The 23,236-nt window shown below is 35.3% G+C and overlaps 2 protein-coding genes across 2 annotated transcripts in view; both read right to left on the minus strand.

Annotated features, from left to right (window-relative positions):
- The window catches only part of LOC129000081 (cardioacceleratory peptide receptor-like), a 131,022-nt gene extending 126,267 nt beyond the window's left edge, over positions 1 to 4,755 (minus strand). Inside the window, exon 1 of the mRNA XM_054426959.1 lies at positions 4,645 to 4,755. Within this exon, the coding sequence (XP_054282934.1) occupies positions 4,645 to 4,719 (75 nt within the window). The 5' untranslated portion in view covers positions 4,720 to 4,755. The remainder of the gene's footprint in view (positions 1 to 4,644) is intronic.
- A 7,769-nt stretch (positions 4,756 to 12,524) lies between these two features.
- On the minus strand, positions 12,525 to 22,340 carry LOC129000931 (E3 ubiquitin-protein ligase siah-1-like). Its single transcript, XM_054428018.1, has 3 exons — positions 22,250 to 22,340; positions 20,718 to 20,906; positions 12,525 to 13,733 (listed from the first exon to the last, which is right to left on the minus strand). The coding sequence occupies exons 1-3, from the start codon at positions 22,262 to 22,264 to the stop codon at positions 12,963 to 12,965; spliced, it is 975 nt and encodes a 324-aa protein (XP_054283993.1). The 5' UTR covers positions 22,265 to 22,340; the 3' UTR covers positions 12,525 to 12,962.
- Between the last annotated feature and the right edge of the window lie 896 nt (positions 22,341 to 23,236).

Here is a 23,236-nt window from a genome sequence, read left to right on the forward strand (position 1 = left end):
AATTTTACCTACATCAGCATACGGTACTTAATTGTGCACAATGTATATGTTCCATTGAATGAAGAAAATCCCGAAAATTGTTTGTTTGTTAACTAAGAGTGTGGCCATTTAATTGACAAGTTTACCAATCTCATAACCAAAGATATAAATGAAGAAGGGATGGGAACAGACCATTTAAACTTCATTGGCAGACCAAGTGGTTAAGTCGAAGCAAGTCGAAGTACTCCGATTACCGTCATAGTGTAAGCTCAATACAACTTTTGATATAATTCAGTTAAGTATCAAACTATTTTGTTGATAGCTGAGAAATATCTTGTCGAATCAGTTTTTCATATGTAAATTTTTGGGTAGTAAATAAAACATTTGGAAATTTATACGCAACAAATATCATGTAAAACAGATTTTGATGTAGAACAAAGAGGTAGATGCTAATATGTTGTAAAACTATATTTGTTTAAACAAAATACAGTACGCAAATAAATCTTCGTCTTATCCAACTCTTGTATAAACGTGTTATTTATGAATCTAATGGTTACTATAAAGTAATGTAATACTGTAGAGAGAAAAGAATTTATTTATAAAAATAAACACGTCTACCTTAAAAAATAAGGTTGCCAATGACACAGAAAAAAAACACCTAAAATATTGAAGGATTATAAAAATGATTAATTTTGATGTTTGCCATATAAATGATTTCTCATCTATCTATCTATATCTATACTATTATATAAAAATCTAATGGTGTCTGTATGTGTATTACTAATAGGTGCAAAAACTACTGAACCAACTAAGCTTATATTTTACAAAAATATAGCTAACATACCAAGGACCTTCGATACTGACCGTAGGCTTTGCCCCTTTGGCTTTTACAGTTCTGAGGTGAGGATTTTAAAAGTAAATATTGATTGGTCTCCATGACTGCGATTAGAACACTAACAATGTTTGTTTACATTTGATTCAATTCAATGTAAACAAGAAGAACTGCTAAATTGCATATTTCACAATTTCAGACAGCTGATACAAAGAAGTTAAATATAATATTTTCCATAACCTGGAGGTAGGTTTATTTTAATCTAACCTTTTATCATGGATTATTTATTCTAAAACTGTCAATGATTATAGAAAAAAAATTCTATAACCGTTGCTGTATCAACTCCGGCTCTGCTTTGGATTTTTCGTCTCAGTTATGAAAATAATGTTATTGATATGTTTTCATGGATACAGTATGAAAATTACAATCCCTATAGATGTTTTGTATAAATTTGGAGGCTATTTTAAATAAATTTGAACTGCTTTACATGTGTTAGATTAACTTAACATAACTTGCACATCACATTGTTTTTTATATGTATATTTAGGTAAATTTAGTTATTGTTTTTTGCTAAAACTATGCTTAAATTAAACTAAAAAATATCATCAATAACAAAATTGTACGTCATTGATTTTGTGTTCTAAAATCTGTTGTATATGTGTAACTATATTAAATTATCAAATGGTAATACAAAATACTCTTATTTATCTTAACATAGCTTTCAGTTCATATTTACTTTATTTGATAAATTTATTATTTGTGTTTTGCCACACCACTGATTAAATTAAACCAAGGAAAGTATCATAAAACTAAGCAGTACACAGTGTTCTTTTGTTTATAAAATCAATAAAATATCTGTTACTACCTATGTTTACTTAATGGTAAGTGTGAAAATTTAAAGGCAATGGATGATGGAACTGATTAAAAGAACTGGTTTGTATATTAAGTTGTTTGTTGATATTTTTGTAGAGTAGAATCAGAGATGCAATGAAACATATACTGTATTTGCTATTACATTTTTAGTCCTCGACGCTTTGATAATCATATTAGTTTTGTCTGCTGTCTTTGGTGCTAAATTATTTGTTTAACATTTTTTATAGTATATATATAGTTTCTTTAATATTCCAAAAGACTGTATTGATAAGGCACAAGAATATTTCTAAAGTTTATAACAGCTGACTTAGTTTTGCTAATGATTTATTGTGAGTGAAGAAACTGAAGATTGAAGGATTTGTTATTTATTATGAAGAAGAGTGAAATTTAAAAAAAAATGTCCATTTAAATTTAATAATAAGTATTTTTGCAACTACACAATTGAAATTTAAAATGCCAATTATAAATACAGTAAAAAGATATGTAATTAAGGGAGATGAAGGTAAATCGTATGTGAAAGTTTAATTCGAAAATTTGGTCAGTTTTTCTCATATCAGCCTACACAAGATTTAAAATTAATCAAAACCAAAATAGTGGTATCCACTACTTACGAGATTTAAAAATCATAACTTAAACCTTTCTATTAAGGCCATAAACGTTTAATTTTGTTTCTAAAAGCTTTGGCGGATGTGTAATTACTATATGCAACTGATGTAAAGATTAAAATGTTTCTATTTTGTGTCCTCTTCCCGTTGCAAAGCACGGGTACAACAGCTAGTTAGTTAATGAACCTCTAATTGTTTCATGGATGGTAATTTTCAAAAGGGATCTGTCCAAATCATATTGTTTCCAAAAGTTCACAACAATCACAACAAATTTTGATAATGTTCCTCTATAACCAATAAACAATCCAATTCTCTTCATTTTTGAAACTTTGAAATGTTGCTTGAAATATTCAAAGGTAGATTCAAACCTTTTTTCTTTTCCTTATTCACTTCATTAGGTTGATTTGATATCTAATTGTTGGATCGAGAATCATCGCTTTGTTTGTTTACTCTTCTAGTGCTTCCGTTAGAAGAAAGACAATGCTATGTCAATGCTTCATGCACTTCCCATGTTTTAAATCTTTTTCGGAAGGCGTTTGTTATAAATTTCTTATTTATTTTTGTATTTTATAACGAGGATAATTATTATCAATCAATATGGTTACTAATACATTTTTAATTAAAGCTTTTGTTGTTATAATGATATGGCGTATATCCATAGTTAAAAAAAATGATTCACGACTAGCGTATAGGTCATTTACATACCACCAGCATCGATGGTTCCCAGATGTGCATGAATTCATAGAATCGCATTTTATAATTTTAGTGTTATATATTAAGACTTGTACCAATTTTAACTTTGTATTCCTTATAGTTTGCTTTAAAAATCATGTAATTTACAAGGTTTTCCAGATTCAGTATCCTGTATCCCAAAATGGTGTATTCTTTGATAGAACATCTGTAAGACCGCAAGTACAATACTGACTATTGTAGTATACATTCCTCGTAGATAGAATTGTAGAATTTCGTAGAATAAAAGAGCGTCAGCGGAAGCAATTCGAAAATTATAACAAAAAATTAAATATAATAATGGTAAAATCAACGTCTTACAAAACTCAATTCTGATAGATAAAAAATTACCAAGAAATATGTTTATTCTGTATACTTTTAAAAAGTAAATTGTTTTTGTTATGAACCCTGTTTGTTAGGATACGTGTTTTGACACTATACTCCACTGATTTATTTTCGTTTTATTAAAGTTACTAGTATTTATAAACAATAGAGCTGTTGTTTATAAATGCATTGCACAAGAAAATAAATATAACTTCATATTTGCGCTATTTTTATTTTGACTTTTTCATATATTCCATTTAATATTTTTAAGACAAATTTTTGTTTTGTTATATCACCATAAATTTTGATCTGTAAAATAATAAAAACCACGTACAACAGGCGAAAAGTTGTCAAACTCAAATTGTTTGGAGCAGCGATTAAGTGTTTGCAAAATACTTTCCATCCAAAAATGTGTATAACCTACAACAGATAGGTCTAATTATTATTATTACAAGTATTATTCTATTTTTAAGCCAGTTAAGTATGCATCGCTTAACGAATAAAATTTAAGTTTATTTTTCGTTTCGAATGAGTTATTCGTTTATATTAACTTGCAAAGAAAATAGTAAAGACAGTAAGGGTAAAAAAATATTGCTAAAAGATACGATATATGAATTTGACATAAGATTCAATCCGTGACTTCTTATTTACATTTAGAAACATTTTGAAACAGCAATCACAGTGCTTGAGTTTTGAGTTTTTAATCAATATTATTACTTCCTTTATTTAAAAGCTATATATGGCTGGGAAATCACTATGCACATACAGTATTAATACGGTACTTGCTCCGTTGATCGACGGTGGAAAATCACCATTTCATTCAAATCCCAATCAAAAGAAACGTAGAAATGTAGAGAGCGTTTTCCGTAAGTGTTAAACGACTGTAGGTTTAAATTATAGACTTCATTAATCTACAGGTTTCAGGAAAAATATTGAACGTTTATAATTTCACTAAACAAATTTGAAAATCAAATATTAATGCAGCATATCTTTAAAATTCATTATAGAGCCAAAATATTTGTACCTGAACCTCCTAGGACAAAATTAATTATTTTTGTCCTGTTATTTTAATTATGGTTAAAAATACATTTGACAATATATACAGAATCGTTCTTTTTTATCCAGCTAACAAAAATAATATTTTAAATGAGACTCACTTTTCAAAATAAATAAATTTGCTAAAATTGTTACTAATTATATTTACAAATTTATTAACAGGTGAATTATTTATATAGTAGATAAATATAATTGATTGAGAATGTAAGAAACAAGTATGGTTCTGTATTTTACAGTTTAACCAACCTCATAGAAGTAGAAGGAATTTATGTCAGTTTCGTTGTCGTTGACGCAGACCCAGCCGGAGCAGTTGCGACCCATGACGACGGGCGCGCGTCGCGACGCGGACTGAGAACAGAAGACGCGCCGCGACACTGCGTTGCGTGCGTCGGACTGTACACACGCGTCGCGGCGCAAACTAGCCAAGTGTGGACTGTAGACACTTATCGTGACGCAAACTAGCCAAGATTGGACTGTAGACACGCGTCGCGGCACAAACTAGCCAAGTTTGGACTGTAGACACGCGTCGCGGCGCAAACTAGCCAAGTTTGGACTGTAGACACGCGTCGCGGCACAAACTAGCCAAGTTTGGACTGTAGACACGCGTCGCGGCGCAAACTAGCCAAGTTTGGACTGTAGACACGCGTTGCGGCGCAAACTAGAGAAGTTTGTTCAGTAACCACGCGTCACAACGAAAAATAGCCAAGTTAAGAGTGTAGACACACGTCTCTACGCGAACTAACCAAGTTTGGACTAGCCACGATTAATTTCCGAAACCTAAAACTCATACAGCTGTTCATTTCAAACCTAAAAAGTCATCCAATATGCTGCTTGTGGCAACTATAGTTTCGGTTCACAGGGAACCATCTTCAGGCCGTACAAGGCGTCGTTATTCACTTCCATATATAAATGACGACCTTCATATATGGAAGTGAATAACGACGCCTTGTACGGCCTGAAGATGGTTCCCTGTGAACCGAAACTATAGTTGCCACAAGCAGCATATTGGATTACTGAATGCAGGTATTTAAACCATTATAAATATTCAAACGTGATCCGGAGGCTAACAACTCTTAAAAACTAAAAAGTCAATAATTTAAATGATTTGATTTTTTTTTGTTTTATAGGCCTAACTAAAGAAATTGTATTGATTTTGTGATATACAATTTATTGGAATTTGAACGATAAGTCTGTAGTACTGCAGTTCAAATAGGAGTTTAAACGATAAGTTCGATTTGAAAAATTACCGCCTTGAATTGTTTTGGTTCTAGGTAATAAATTGTGTATACTAAAATTGGTTACAATTAAATTAGTCCAGTCAATGAATGATCCAAAAGTAGGTGTAGAGTGCGTGAGTAGGTAACTAAGCGATTCCTTCAGAAACTTGTTCAGGGGGCTTAGGGTGTTAACATACCAAAAGTCCTGACTCCTAGGTGGTGAGCCAGGGGGTGGAGGGGGGAAAAGGGGGGGAAAAAGGTACGCATTTTAGGTTTTTTGATTATATCTCGAAAACTATCAACTTTTTGTATACTATAGTAAATTATAAAATTGAAGAAGATTAAATTTTCTACAAGAAAAGTATATAATGTGTTTATTTTGGTTCAACAGATTACGAGTTATAACTTATTTAATTGATATCTTATTAAAATCTCCTTCCATAAGAAATACATGTAAATTAGTATGCGAAATGCGGCGAATCCTATCCGCCCAAAGGAAATATAAATGATATCCTGGAAATCTTGACAAAATTTCCAGTAATTTGACACTTCAATCATGAAATTTTGTCAAAAATTAAAGCGAGGGTGAGCGTTTAAAAATGGGATGATTTAAGGTTTTTTTTATATTTCCAATAAAAAAACACCAAAACTCGACATTTTGTTACCTCGCCCTCGCCTTAATTTTGGATCAATTTTAATGATTAAAGTGTCAAATTACTGGAAATTTTGTCAAGATTTCCAGGATATCATTTATATTTCCTTTGGGCGGATAGGATTCGCCGCATTTCGCATACTAATTTACATGTATTTCTTATGGAAGGAAATTTTAATAAGATATCAATTAAATAAGTTATAACTCGTAATCTGTTGAACCAAAATAAACACATTATATACTTTTCTTGTAGAAAATTTAATTTTCTTCAATTTTATAATTTACTATAGTATACAAAAAGTTGATAGTTTTCGAGATATAATCAAAAAACCCAAAATACGTACCTTTCTCCCCCCCTTTTTCCCCCCTCCACCCCCTGGCTCACCACCTAGGAGTCAGGACTTTTGGTATGTTAACACCCTAAGCCCCCTGAACAAGTTTCTGAAGGAATCGCTTAGTTACCTGCTCACGCACTCTATACCTCATTCCTTGACTGGACTAAATATTCCATCAGTTTATTTGTTCATTGATTTATTTAAAGTTAACTTAGTTACCAAATTAAATCCTTGTCAATTAGTGTGATCGTTTGAACTGATTATTTGTTAATAGTCTGTAAACTTTTGGATAGAATGTTTAACTTTTATTTACTATCTGGAAACCTTTGAATTGAATATTCAATGTCATTCATGATGTAGGCCTAGTCATGTTTTAAGTTATTTGTATGGCATTTTTATATTTTTACAAAATCTATTGTAACTCTTTCACTTAATGATTAATAGAGATTTGATTTATTCATAAACTGTGTATTAAGGTTCCATGTTCATCCTAACAGAGCACACACGAACAATATTGCATTTTTTATAAAGAATTCGTCTTGCCAACGCTGTGCCCTTTTTCATTTAAGTTTCACTGTAGATCAAACTGTCGTAAAACACAGATTTCGCGGGATGAAACTGACGAATTTCATCCCGAGACTGTTAGAGGGATGAGGAATTGCTACGAGTCGCCGAGGCGGGCAGATCCGTCCGAAATAAGTGACAGTGAATCAGGCTTAATGGGTGGGTATATTTAGCCGGCCACAGGCTCATTTGTAATGCGGAACTGGGTTATATTAACTGTTCTCTCCTCAAATACGTCACCCAAGGTCCTGCCTGAGTTGGTTCTCACACTTATTTTGTGACATGCATTGTTAAAATGTATAAAGGAACTGGATTATATTAACTGTTCTCTCCTCAAATACGTCACCCAAGGTCCTGCCTGAGTTGGTTCTCACACTTATTTTGTGTCATGCATTGTTAAAATGTATTAATTATCACTAGGTTTTGGTAAGACATTAGATTATGGGAAAGGTACTGTACTTCTCCTTGTTGTGCTTGTTGGGTATAACAATAATAATCCATCCTTCCCAACATGGCTTTATGAAAGGCAAGTCTACTGTCTCCAATCTCCTGCTCTTTCAAGAATATGTCTTGTCTGCCTTTCGCAAGAACTACCAAGTTGATGCAGCCTACATTGATATGGCAAAAGCCTTCGACAAGGTCGACCATACAATTCTTGTGTCTAAGTTGCTGGGCTACGGAGTGGCTGAACCTCTTTTCTAGTTATGGATTTCTAGTTATCTTCAAAAACGTTCTCTTGTCGTGAGGATTGGTTCTACCACTTCCACTCAGTTCTCACCTTCTTCAGGAGTTCCACAAGGTTCTTTGCTGGGACCTTGCCTCTTCAATGTTTTTGTCAATGACCTACTAGACAATTTAACTGTAATGGCCTTACAATTTGCTGACGACCTGAAGATTTTCACTACTGTGTCTACACCAGAAGACTCTCAAGAAATTCAAAATAGCCTTTCTGAAATTGAGGATTGGTGTGTCAGGAATAACATGTCTGTAAATCCCAGTAAGTGCTATTGTATAACCTATCACCGCATCAAATCCCCAGTCATGTACGTATACTCCATTTCTGGTACATCCATTCCACGGTCCCAGTGTATAAAAGACCTAGGCGTTATTTTTTCCAGCGACATGGGATTTTCTGGGCATATAGATCACATCAGTAACAAAGCAAACAAGATGCTTGGTTTCATAGCAAGATTCTCCAGAGGCATCGACAACCCTTCTGCTCTTCGCTCTCTGTATTGTTCCCTTGTGAGACAGCTAGTGGAATATGCAAGTCCCGTGTGGTCGCCTTACACTGTTGGCAATAGGACGAGACTGGAGGCTCTACAAAGGCGTTTTCTTCGTTTGGTTGGTGTCCGGCTGGGTTTTGCCTATCTTGATGTGCCTGTGGAGGAACTGTCCAGCAATCTGAACTTGTCACCTCTTGCCCTGCGACGTGACGTGGCTGATGTTATTCTTCTCTGGAAGATAGTCAATGGTCACATGAACTGTCCAGATCTCCTAGCTGAAATCGACCTCAGAGTGCCTACAAACACAAGATCTCGAGATCTGCTGGGTCGAAGATACCACTCAACCAACTTCGACTTCAACAGTCCTTTCGCAAGATTTACTCGCCTGGGAAATCGAGTTGCGTCTGGGTGTGACCTGTTTTTCGATGGACTTCAGCAGGTTCGTCGGCAGGCCTCCTCTCTTCTTCTTTCTGGGAAAGACTAGTAATTAATTTATTGTTGTTTGTTAACCTTTATTTTCTGTTGTTGCTATGTTAGAGTATTTATTGTTGTTTGTTAATCTTATTTTTTTGTTGTTGTTACGCTTTGGATATTTATAACCTGTTATATCTTTGTTAACTTATATTTATTATCAAATTTTGCTTACCTATTTTGTTGTATTCAACCATCATGTTTATCTTTGTAAATTGGCTGCTGCCGTTGGAAATAAAATAAAATAAAATAAAATAAACAAAAAATATTTTAATAGTTACTGTTACTGTAATACAATAATTAAATAAACGGCATCAGCAATATGACACATACTTTCTCGTTTCTCACATTAGCTTGTGAACAACGTTTGGATGGGAGTAACAGTAACTATGATTTTTATAGGGAAAATCACAAAAGTTGCAATAGCTTTTGAAATGAAATGTTTACAGCAATGGGGGGTTGTACTATTTTGTTAAGAATTATATGGACCATAACAGACGAATTTTAAAGATACCGATTTTTCTTTATTATATGGGTTTTTATGGGGAAATAACATAAGTTACAATAACTTTTGAACTGTAATTTTTACAAAAATGGGAGTTGTGCCATTTTGTTTAGAATTAAAAGGACTATAACATTATAAAATTATATCAAAATTGTTTGGGCCCTAGCGTTTAGACAGCTGAAGATGTACGGGCCGGATTTTTACCCCCGTAATTTTACCCCCGGATTTTTACCCCCTGGCCCATTTTAGAAATTGAATGTTTGATTTTCTTAATTCTGTTTTTAATTAATTGTTAACATTTCATTATTTAGTAGCCTATCTTTATTAATTTATTTTGTAAAGAAATGTTCGAAACAATTATCATTCAGTTGATTGTTTATACGTCATATTAACCAACTGTTAGCTTCAAAGATCAAATCCTAATCCTAGAATCTCAAAATTAAAATTAAAAACCATTTTGGTTGGTTAATGTTACAAATAAATTAATATATGCTACTTAATAATAAAATGTTTACTATTAAATTAAAACAGAATGAAGATAATTAATCATTCTCACTAATTTATATATCTGGCCAGGTGGTAAAATTCCGGGGTTAAAAATCCGGGGGGTAAAATTCCGGGGGTAAAAATCCGGGGGTAAAATTCCGGGGGTAAAAATCCGGGCCGTACACTCTAGGTTTTTATAATTTGATATGTTCTGATTAAATTCACAACCGTGAAAATATATGTTTAATTCCGCGTTTAATCCATCGAGCTGATGTCGCGAAACTCAAAAGTTCACGGCCGGAATTTTACTCCCTGGTTTGTGACGTCACGTTTGCCCAGAGGGTAAAATTCCAGGGGGATAAAAATCCGCTACCCCTGGTGATGTCTTTGTGACTGGGGGTGGTCAATAAGTTATTGGCGCGATCACGAGATGAGATGGGGATTTCTTTCCCGACCGCTGGGAAATGTAGAGATTTTAAATACCACAATCTAAAGAGCTGATGATGATGTCTTCACGACTACAGGTGAGTGTGTATGTCTTACGCAGTAGGCTACTTTTTTAAGTATTCTTAATATTTTATGAAACTGTAAATTTTGTTGTAGCCTAATAAAGTTGATTTTGATTTGATTTACCCTGATCATGTGAGGCGATGGTAATGTCTTTGGCCTTCGTGACCACTGGGGAGTGTCAAGATATTGCCACATCACGGAAGCGATAATGGTGTCTTTTCGTCTGCGGGAGAACATATAGATATTACCGTGATCACAGTTGACTATTGATGTCTTTGTAGTCATGTGAATGAAAGATGCTCTTAATTTTGACTCGATCGCGGGATATGATCAAACTTTTGCCAAGATCTAGATTGTACCACGATCACGGATTATTGTCGAGACAACATCTGATGCTGGCAAAAATTTACCGTAGTTTTAGAGAAGAGATTCAGAGGAAATAGTTAAATTTTCTCTGTCCACACAGCAGCTACCTGGTCCTGCGTTCCTCCGTTTTCGGCTGTTTCATAATTTCTGGTTTCTCTGAACAGACATTCAGACATTCTCTGATTCTCTTTAATAAGCATAAGCTAAGAAAAATCCTAAATGTGGTTCAATACCTACCTTATGTTGATGTGGCAATGTTTTTTATCCAGTTATACTAATAAATAATTTGGTTGCAAATAGAAATTCATAAAAGCAAAGTACAACTCAGATCAACCTGGTGGTTTTGCTTCAAATTACGTGAAAGAAGATTGTCTATTGGATTTAAGAAGATTGTTAATTACGCCTATTTGGATTGTATCAATGTGAAAATTTTAATTGAGTGAGTATTGAAAACCTGTTAGAGAACCATATTTTTAATTAATCTATATTGCGAGTGCTATAATGATAGAAGTCATAAAATATTGTTTTCAAATTTTTTCATTTACATGTATATCAGATAATTTATGATTAACAAGGACAGCTGTAATCTTGATTTCAAACTGTCGTAAGTCCACACTTTTGGGATTTTATTTCAAGGCAAGGACCAAATATTGTTAAGTGTTACAATAGAAACTTAAATTAAACATACTCCCTAGACGCTTTACTTCTAGGTTCATGAGTGAATTGAAGCTTGGCTTAGAATCCACATAGTTAACTATTAATTATTTTTGTATGACAATTTAGAATAAAATTTTCAGTAAGTAAACAAAAAATACATCTAAAAACACTTCAAACATAAATTTACACTTATACTGTTAACTCACAAGACGGTAGATATACATAAAAGATGGTAAGTGGTAATCGATTACGATTGGACGTCATTCACTTATTAGGTCTGATAGATGATGATTGTCCAATCTAAATTCATCTCCACTTACCATCTTTTATGTATATACCGTCTTGGGAGTTAACAGTATGAGTGTAAATATATGTTTTAAGTCTTACTATACAGATTTTTAATTTAATAACGAAAAAAAAATTGAATAACACATACAATGCTGATCAAGAAATTATTTAAAAGGAGCAGAACACTTTTATAGTTGTAGGTTTGCCAATTTTAATCAGGTGTGACTAGAGGCTGGGACGAGTAAATCAAAAAGGAATGTGGTTGAGTCGGAGCCAAGTGATTCAAACAATGCGGCTCAAATTATTCTTTCAGTGTTCTTTTTTAAGAATTGCAGAACTATAAATTGTGATCATTGTAACACTGCAGTTCAATGCGCTCAACAAGCTTTTAGGTACTTTGAAGTTTATTAAAGTAAGCTTCAGTAATATTGAAAATGGTTGCTTCCAAAATAAGGCTTTCAGGCTATGTACGTTTAACTTTATTGAAATAAGATTCACACATGTAATATTATAAAAAGGTTCTCGTTACAAAGTAGTATTCATTTTGCTTAATCCTACATAAAAACGAACACAATGAATACCCTTAACACTATACCTAATATCATCATTTCTTTTTTGAAAATTCAATGACACAGTACAAAAGAGAAACTTCCATTTTGGTTTCATGAACATTAATCTCTTCTAGAGATAAATTAAACAGTTGATTGTAAACTACTAAACATTACCTACTTAACAGTGAATCGACACAAGCACAGTTGCATCACAAGTTTCTTGGTTGAAAACTTGTTCCACAAAATAAAAGATAATAAAACCATATGATGAAATCAAAGGTACCTACCGGTAACAATCTTACAATATTACCCTATACCTAGTTTTTTACTGCATAACTTTTTTGCCAGAGTAAGGGGCAAGATAACATGACTGCACCTTTTAATATTAACCATACCATGAAATCGAAGGTAACAATCTTACAAGATGCTATTATTAGCCTATATTATTTTTTTTAGTGCATAACCTTTTTGCCAGAGTAAGGGGCAAGATAACATGACTGCACCTTTTAATATTAAACATACCATGAAATCGAAGGTAACAATCTTACAAGATGCTATTATTAGCCTATATTATTTTTTTAGTGCATAACCTTTTTGCCAGAGTAAGGGGCAAGATAACATGACTGCACTTTTTAACTGGTCTGTTAATGTTAAAGTTGTAAGATAATAATGAAGAGACTGCTTGCGACTTAACAGAGCTAACACAAGGTTTCACCAGTTTTGTGCATTTATAGATTTACAAATCCTCCTTGATTATTTTGAAATTGTAGTTTACTCCAGCATAGAACTGACTGAAAGAAGCTGCGAATGTTTTAGGTAGACAGAACGTTTCTTTATCTTTAAACAAATGCTCTGGGTCAAACTTGTCAATGTGAATAGGGGTTTTGGCAGAAAAACTACGTTCAGGGGTATAAAAATTGACAATTACCGAAAACTTCACTTTCGGTTTTTCCATTGGAACGTACTGATACAACTGGAGCACCCGATTTCTTCCACACTTTGTATGCTGCCAGATAATATTGTTGAATGCGACAATAGCTGCAAAACCTTTTCTTTCAATACTGGCATCAAAACCTATCATAATGCTGTTGTGGGAAGCTGTTCGTATAATATTCTTACCATGCGTATCCTCAAGATGACGAAGCAAATCTTTGGCCATCCACTTTGTACCACAAGATGGGAAGCGGCAAGAAACGTTACGGAAACGACAAAACATCTCGTGGTCCTGGTCACTAGCTAGGGCCATGTGTTCACAACCTTTGTTACTGTAGTTGCATTTTCTCGGGAGCAATTTGATTATGCTGTTGAGCATGACAGGTTTGCAGTTCGGAATGAAGGAGTCGCATAGCGGACACACTTTGTGGCATTTGTTCCTGCAGTTGGAGCAAATGCCATGGCCGCTGGCACAGCTCCTGGCAGACACCAATAGTTTGTGGCATGAGCAGCACTGGGCTGTTTGCTGGATCCCTTTCAATGCCTCCAGAAGCTCAGAGCTATCGTACGGAGTCTGCAACAGATAGGTCAATTCATAAAATTGTAGGCCTATAGCTTTAAGACATTGTTGTGATAATCTCAGTGGTGTATTCTAGCTTTACAAGGTTAGTGCTCCAAATACAAAATTCAAAGTAGAATAATTTTCAAACAGTTTAGTTTACCTATTGGTTTGGGTTCTCATCAATTTGACTTCCAACCTTGTTGGTTAAACAACATCTCCTACCACCAGCTCGAGTGGCTCTTTACTTGATGACTCCACATCAACAAGAACTTGTCAACGTTTGTCACAGGAGAATAACTTTATTGATATTTGCAATACTCAGGCTGCTACAACTCCTTTCATTATTGCTAAACCTCTACAACTTCTGCTACTTTGCAGCTTAAACTTAACGCCATAGGCTATGCTAAAACAATTACTGTCTGCGCTTGGAGCGTGTTAGTGATGGTTGCTTAGTAATACTGCCGCTATAGTGTTCCAAAACATCGTGTTGTGTGACGTGTCTCGGCAGATTTAGTAAATCGGCTCAGTAGGCTCGGCCCAGAAGCGGAAGAAGTTTCAGTTTTTTTGGAGGAAGAGAAAAAATCCCTGCCAATGAAGGGAAGGGGGCGCACACATCTTTTGATATCATGGCACGTGCTACATGCAAACCATGGTCCTGTGGCTCTTCGCAACAGCTATCAAATGTGTGAATTTTGTATGTTTCAGATCTCTGATTGGTTCACTTTGTAAACTTGTCTAAAGCTTATCGACAATTCCCCATAAAAATACCTAGGCTTGTAAAATTGGGGCTTCAAGGTCATTGATGAGGACAGCTTTCACTTAGGCTATATTAATAAGTTTGTTTTCATATTCAATTTGGTCTATTTGCTTACTGATCAGGCTTGTCTAATATAAACATATCTTCAAGTTATAATCTATTCAATAAGATGAGCCAATGCTCCAACATACGCTCTTGGCTTATTACAGCCTGCTTCAACATTTATTTTTAGAGTGTAAAAAGTCATGTGAAATGCAGTCACATGTAAACCCGAATTAGTTTACAAAACAATTCTCACAGCTACAACAGGAGGTAGCTTATATTTTGTTTTGCTGATCTTACTAAACTAAGTTATACATTTACAGAAGAACCTGTGTAAAATCTGCACAAACTACAACTCAACGTTCTGTACCCACGAGCACCTCTCTCAGCTTCCACATGCACAGAAGGCCGTGGAACAGTTCCTGGGATAGCAGCTATTTGTGTAATAGCTTCACTGTATATCTTTATTGGATCTGTTTAGATAGCTGTTTCTTTCAGCAGTTGAAGTTGCGAACTCTGCATTGACTGCATTAAGATTTTGTAAAAGTAAAGGTGTTTATTATTTACTGTTTGTTTGCTTTTGACTTGAGCTGCTTGAAAATGTGTTATGATTATGAAAATTAAAATGTTGTGAGTGTGCTGAAGCTGATTTGTTATTAGGTATTGACAATTTAATGTTTTGCGTGCATGAATTATTTATGAAGTTTTAAATGTTCACTTAAACTGTATTTTTCGGATTCCTCAAGAAGAGAGGTTAGGTTACGTTGGGTTGGGTTTGTGTGTGAATTTTTTAGATTGCAGTTTTGGTGTTGGTAGTGGTGGGTCTGTTGTGACTTTGAATTAGAGTTCATAATAAGCACACATTTGAAGAAACTCTTTTGTTGAAAATTGTTATGATTAACTATAATAAAGTAAACTGTAAAATGTAAACATTGAAAAACAATTATCATCTGTCTTGACCTTATTTGAATTATTAACTAAATCATATGAAGTCAAGATAGACTAAAGGATATGACAGTCTTCCCCACTAATTAAGAACAATCTTTTTCAATCAAATCTGGTAGTCTCTAAATCTTGGGGGCATGTGACGCTTACGCTGTGGTCTGGCGTTGGTATTATCAGCTTGCTCACGATGTGGTATGACATTCTCAGCTTGAGCTCTTTCTGCTGGAGATTGTTCTTCTGGTTGCCTTGGTTCTGGAGCTGCAACTGGATCTGGATTCCTATGTATTTCTGGTCGTCTTGGAATTCTGGGAACATCAAACAACTGCGTTGGTCCGAATGTAACATTTTTCGTTTTTGGACTCTGTACCAGCGTTGGGCGTAGTTGATTGATGTGCCTCTTCAGGATTCTATCAGATGAGTCGAGAACTACGAGATAGTGTCTTTTCCCAAGCCTCTTCTTTACTTGACCAAACTGCCATATGTTTTTATTATTGATGAAAAGTTTGACCTGTACCCTCTCCCCCACATATAGTGAACGTGCAGGTGAAGACTGTGTAGTTGAAGGTTGAGGTTTGTACGGGAAAATGGCATTTAGTCTTATCCTAATTTTTCTGTGCAGGTAGAGTTCCGCCGGGGACTGACCACAAGCTAGCGGTGTTGCTCTGTACCTTTGTAAAATATTTTGAATTTTGGTTTGGATTGGAGTTTGGTCAGTTGAGACTGCTTTCAGGCGATTCTTTAGTGTTTGGATTGATCTCTCGGCTAAACCGTTTGTTGCCGGATGCCCTGGAGCGATGAATTTCTGGAAAATACCGTTTGTTTTGCAGTAATTTTGAAAAATATCACTTTTGAAAATGGTAGCATTATCTGAAACGAGTACTTGAGGATATCCATGACATGAGAAAATTCCTTCTAAAAGATTAATTGTGTTCGCACTAGTAGGTGAGTCTTTGATGATTTTCACCTCCGCCCATTTAGATTTTGCATCAATACACATGAGAAAATATGTATTATCAAGCGGTCCTGCATAGTCGATATGAACCCTTTCCCAATTCTCTTGTGGTGTATCCCAGGGATGTACTGGAACTTTGGGAGGGCTGTGACGTGTGAGAGCACATTTTTCACATCCTTTGACAATACGTTCTATTTCTTTGTCGATACTGGGCCAGTAGACGTAGCGGCGGGCCAGCTGTTTCATTTTTGTTATACCTAGGTGGGTATAATGAAGTTCATTTAAGATTGATGGTTGTAAGCTTCTTGGAATAATTACACGATCTTGGCGAAATAAAATCCCGTCAACCAATGTATATTCTGTTTCATCAGACTTGTTTTTTAGATCTTTTACAATTCTTGATAAGTCTGGATCCTTTTCTGTTTCACTCCTTATTGTTGAAGCGGTTATGTGTTCATCTGACATCTCGAAAATCATTTGTTCGTATACTTGGTTGACTTCATTGGCAATGATTTCATCAACAGTCGAATTTACTTGCTGAAGTGGAGCTCTTGAGAGGCAGTCAACATTTTCATTTTCCTTGCCAGGTTTGAATTTTAATGTGTAGTTGAACCCGGATAAGTAAGATGCATATCGGAGTAAACGTCCTGATGTCATTTGAGGGAGTGCTTTGTTGTGCTGGAAAATCCGTGAAATGGGTGCATTGTCAGTTACTAGTGTGAAGTGAGTCCCAAAAAGGTAATAGTAGAAATGTGACACGCCAAAAATAATAGCGAGGCTTTCACGGTCTAATTGACTGTAATTTCTTTCAGAAACTGTAAGAGAACGAGAAGCATATGCAATGGGCTTTTCTTCTCCTTCTGTGACATGACTAAGCACGGCTGCAAGTCCTGTAGGGCTGGCGTCTGTAGTTAGTACTAGAGGGAGAGCCGGATCGAAAGGTACGAGAACTCGATCACTGCAGAGCTCTGATTTGATTTGTAAAAATGCTGCTTCACAGGATGAATTCCATTCCCATTTCATATTTTTCTGTAACAGACGTCGCAGAGGATATGTGATAGTTGAAGCATCAGGGATGAAACGTGAGTAGTACGACACAAGTCCGAGAAGACGTTTGACCTCTTCAGTATTGGACGGGCGAGGCATCTGTTGGACTGCTTGAATTTTCGTTGGAGATTTACTAATTTTGTTGAACTCTACGACTCGTCCTAAATACTCAATTTTTTCTTGAAAAAATGAGCATTTGTTTCTGTTGACATGTAAATTGTAATCAGAGAGTCTCTGTAGACAGGCTTGTAAATTTTCACTGCATTCTTCAATGGTCGAACCATGCACAATAATGTCATCAAAATATGCGTCTGTCTTACGTAACCCCTTTAAGATCTGAGAGAGTATGCGGTTGAATTCTGATGGTGCAGTTTTGATGCCAAAACTGAGTCTATGTACTCTATAAGTACCTCTGTGAGTCGTCATTGTCTGTATCATGCTAGATTCTTCATCCACCTGGAGATGTAAATAGGCTTTGTAGAGGTCAAGTTTGCAAAAGTATTTTGAATTGCGCAAACTGTCAATAACATCATCAATACGCCTTATAGGATGATTTGCTTGAATTAGACGCTCGTTGACACCGCATTTGTAATCGACGCAGAGGCGGACACCACCGTCTGGTTTAGGAATGACAACCAGTGGCGATCCCCAATCGCTGGCCTCCACGGGTGAAATGATCCCTTCATTTTCCAGTGTGTCCAATTCCTTGTTCAATCGGTCGGTTAAAGCATGTGGGACATTTCGTTCCTTAACAAAAATAGGTTTTGCACCATTTCGAAGCTGTAATGACACTTTGAAGTCTGGAACGCATCCAATTTTCTCTTCAAAATGGTGGAAAAAGACTGAAAGATTTCTTCAGGAGACTGGATTCTTTTGATTTGGGAAATTTGAGTGCTTTGATTTGTGTCTTCATTCAATTTGTTCAGTTCGATTCCTAGGGCTCTTATCCATTGACGTCCCAAGAGTGCTTCGTGTCCTGTTGGAACAATGTGGAGTTCCTCTTTGACGCAACGTCCACAGTAAGTAACATTTATTTTCACTTTCCCTTCAGGTTTGATAATATTACCTGAGTAAGTTCTGAAAGCAATGTTAGTTGTTTCCAATGGAATGTCCAATTTGAGTTTGTCGAAATCATTTTTAGCTAGAAGTGAGAATTTTGCTCCTGTGTCTACTTCGAATTGTTGTGGTTTACCATTGAGATTAACTGTGATCATGTATTTGTCTGAATCGTTATTTACTTTCAAACTTTGGGCTTGAATTGACATTAGTTACTTTATTTAGTCCGTAATCAGAAAATTTCGATGTAGACTCTGTAGGAGAACAGCACTGGATGTAGTTGGCTGCACTGGGAGAATTGATTTTCTTCTGTTCTGCGATAAGGGTCGAAATGCACACTTTAGATATGTGTCCTTGCTTGTTACATTTGTTGCACTTGAGCTTAGATTTGTCGGTGCGGCACTCGGATGCTTGGTGATTGTCTTTTCCACACCTGAAGCAAAGATTACCAATTCCAAGAGATTTCAGATCTGGACGTTTTCGAGAGCGTGAGGAGTGACCCTGTTGCTGTCTGGAAGGTTGATTACCGGTTTGGAATTGAGATTTCCTTGCTTTATGTGAAACTTTATTCACATCGTAACATATATTGAAATTTGCATTACTTGAATGTGAACGTTTAGACAGTTCCCTGGATTCAATTTTTGATGCTTCGAGGGTGATTGCTCTGGTAAGGATTCCTTCAAAAGTAGTTTCAGTTGACTGTAGAATTTGTTCTCGTAGCCAGTCATCTCGCAAACCTCGAATAAACTGGGCTCTCAGGAAAACTTCGGCAATTGAAACTGTCTGGTCACATGAACACTTGACAGAAAATTCACACTCAGCAATATCACGTTGTAGGGAAGCCACGAATTCTGTTATTGATTGGTGTTCTTTTTGAAATACATTTAGAAAATAGTGTTGAGATACTACAACGTTCTTCTTAGGAATCAATAACTGCTTGAATGCTGTGATAAGCTCATCATAGTTGAGACTTTTCAATTGTTTCTCGGGGCCTAGAAAAGAATTAAGATTGTTATAATGATCACTGCCGATAGAGATGCACAGTAGCTGTCCAATCTTAGTTGAGTCTGTTAGGCCTTTCATGGTGTAATAGTTTTCAAAACGTTCTAGGTAACATGTAAATTTTTCTTTCTTTGGATCATAGTTTTCAAAAGGAGCCACATTTGAGTAGTTGACCCGAGGTATCTCATTCTGTTGATCATTCTGTTTTAAGACAGTTTCTAATACTTCTTTAATAAACTTGTTCTGGTTTTCTTGCTGTTGTCTTTGTTGTTCTTGAAAGATAGTAAGGAATTGATTGAACTGATCTGCATTCATTTTGAATACAAAATAATTTGAACACAAATTCTGAAAAATTTAGTAATCTTACATGTAATAATTCTGTTTTTCCTTCGTCGCCAAATAATTGTTGTGACTTTGAATTAGAGTTCATAATAAGCACACATTTGAAGAAACTCTTTTATTGAAAATTGTTATGATTAACTATAATAAAGTAAACTGTAAAATGTAAACATTGAAAAACAATTATCATCTGTCTTGACCTTATTTGAATTATTAACTAAATCATATGAAGTCAAGATAGGCTAAAGGATATGACAGTGTCTAAGGTAAACTTGGGCCTACTCTTATAAATAGATAAGTTATTAATTTAACTTTTTCAAAGGCAATAAATTATACCTAAACTCAACTGAAAGGCCCAACTAACTTAATTAAAATTAACCTAGACCTACCACTACCAAAACTGCAATCTAACAAATTCACACACAACTCAACCTAACCTATTAACAATCACTCTTGAGGAATCTGAAAAATATAGGTTTGAGTGAACATTTAAAACTTCATAAGTAATTCATGCATGCAATACATTTAATTGTCAATACCTAATAACAAATCAGCTTCAGCACACTCACAGCACTTTAATTTTCATAACCATAAAACACCTTTAGAAGCAGCTCAATTCAAAAGTAAACAAACGGTAAAGAATAAACACCTTTACCTTTACAAAATAATAATGCAGTCAATGCAGAGTTCGCAACTGCAACTGCTGAAAGAAACAGCTATCTAGGTCCAATAAAGATATACAGTGAAGCTATTACACAAATAGCTGTTATCCCAGGAACTGTTCCAAGGCCTTCTGTGCATGTGGACGCTTAATGTGCTCGTGGGTACAGAACGTCGAGTCAAATTACACACTTACAGGTGGAGAGTTGGTCACAATTTTGGGAGGCCGGGGCTCTTTGTGTCGTCCAATCGTTGTAGATGGTGGCTGTACTGAAGATGAATTATGAACATTGGGAGGTGGTCTACATCCGGAACTCTTGGGTGGTTGACGTCCTCTTCCGCCTCCTCGGGAAAAATGTGGTCTCGGAGGAACTTGCACCGGTACCTGGTTTAAAGTAAACTTAAGCATAACATTCGAGATGAAGGAGGTGTTAGATCTAAGCTAATAGGCTTCAGAGGAATGAAGTAGTAAGACAAACTAAATAACTACAAGTAAACACGTTGCTCGAAATCGAGCAATTGCAAAGAAGTAAAGTAGCCTAGTTATTTAAAAACAAATAAAAGTCATCATAATTTCTGATGAGTTTAAAAGACTTAGAATTGAAAAATAAATAACAGGAAATAAATAGGCCTACAGCTGATCAAAATTTAAACAATTATGTTCTTCATAAGGATAACATGGGAACTTTAACAGCCACTGGGGCAGAGCCCAAGGGACTTTTTCAAAAATATAAGGCCAGTTTGCAAATTTACGCGACACGCTCTTTCCAATGAGACGTCAATGGATAAAATCGGTTAAGAAATGGCGGAGGAGTTCAACTGACAAAGTTTCATGTAGCGTATTAATTATATAGATAAAATTCCAAAGTTGCAACTATAAAATTGTTTCAGAACTGTACCTAACTTACCCAGCCTAGTAGGCCTACCAGGTTGGTAAGTGACGGCTTTGGCACAATTTTATGTGGAGAGAAGTTCTTTTTTATCTGGGTTTTTGTCCAAAGTTTGTGTAATGTTTATCAATTCGACAATATCTCAAGTAAGAGATGAAAGAGTAACAGTTTTAAAAACGTTTGCTGCGGCCCGCCAAATGGCAGGCTAGCCCCAGTGCGGCGCAGCGTCAAGCGAACCCATTTGACAGACAAATATTTCGGTCTGACGAGTAGCAAATAACGCGCAGTGATGTGATGCATTACTACGAGGGTCAACGTACTTCCTTCAAACACCCACAGATAGCAGCACTGCTTGGAACGGTAGCCGGTCCCATTGTATTGACAATTGGAGGGAAAAACACAAGAGAAAAAGTAGATTTCTAAGCTTGCCAGAAGTAAGGTACGGCACCCGTTCTTCCCGTTGTGCTGCTGCGCAGGAATTGAATGGAATCTTGATGATGCCAGCACTCACCGGTGAGCGTTAGTAGAAAAGGACTGATGATAACATTACATCGTTGAAACCTAGGTCTCTAAAATAAACAAATCAGATTGTAAGCTTAATCCTTAAGATTTTAACAATTGTATGGTTTATGCCACTGTTATTTGGCTAAAAGGTCTATAAGATTTTAGAAAAAAACCACACTGCATTACTATAACTTTTGTCATAGGATGTATAAAAAGTTGAAACTAAGTAGGGACTAGCCTAACTTATTTTAAATCAATGAACATTAATTAAAAATTACTGACAAAGAGTAAAAGTTAAGGTAACATGTTCTGAATAAAGTGTAATGATACTAACCCTATGTTCACTCATTTTGTATCCATCCACGATTCCCCTGCTAAACTTACTGCTTGGAAAATAACAGAATGTCGAAAATCTTGAGACTCAAAAGAACGTGATGGATGAAAGTGTTTGTGAATAAAAAAATAGTTTTAACACTTCTAGCATACGCAAATCAGCTATACTGTACTTCTCACTACCTTTTAGTTGTTAAACAATAGCACGGAACTAGAAACTAACAAGAACAAGTAAACCGCTTGACTAATTTTGTAGGTACTTGACTTCCTACATTATCTTTAGCAGAGTCGAAAAGAGGCAATTTTGTAGGTATAGCTGTTTTCAGTGTTTTGAAAATGTTGCCTATGCCTATGTCATCATTCGTCAATCGTCAATGGTAATGGTAGTCATTGTTTGTGATAGTCAAGAAGGCGGTGACCGGCTGATGCTGATACACGGCTCTCCAAAGCACTTTTCCAAACTCCACCAAATCTGACAACTGCAAACAAAACTGATAGGAGTTATCATAAGCAAATATGCCATATCATTGAGATTATTAGTCATAAGAAAGAAAAACTTATTTATTTATTGATTTTGTGCTGTCAGTACTAGGTGTTTGGTCTCAGTTCGCCGGATGATGTTACAGTATATAAATCATGTTTTAATTTTATTAAATCATAGATTATGATACAAAAAAGGGAATAAACTTTTAATGATCAATACAATACTTTATGAGAATCTAATTCATTTAGAACATGACGTTACAAGAAATATTCTTGCGTATTTCCTTTCTTTCTACTTTTTCCCATGTACGGTTCTTGTTTCTTGATTATGCTAGTACAGTAGTAGACTCATTCCATCGAAAATTTGAAAATGGCTCAATCACCAAGCCTCGATAATTCTTACTTTCGGCAACGCTACATAAGCACGGCCACCTTAACTCCGGAGTTAAAGGCGGTCGTGTGCATAAGTCAACTCAAGCCGAGATAAATTTCTCTGATTTCCCAA

This window comes from Macrosteles quadrilineatus, unplaced genomic scaffold (assembly GCF_028750875.1).
Source record: "Macrosteles quadrilineatus isolate MER2022 unplaced genomic scaffold, UCM_ALF_1.0 Scaffold_8__2_contigs__length_117827958, whole genome shotgun sequence".
Classification (NCBI taxonomy): Eukaryota; Metazoa; Arthropoda; class Insecta; order Hemiptera; family Cicadellidae; genus Macrosteles; species Macrosteles quadrilineatus.

Bases quoted from the DNA above. Each gene is read 5' to 3' on its own strand.
- LOC129000931 (XM_054428018.1), bottom strand. The intron at 13,734-20,717 runs GTAAGTGTGTAA...TATCTGTTGCAG, and splicing joins TTGTGACCAACTCTCCACCT to ACTCCGTACGATAGCTCTGA.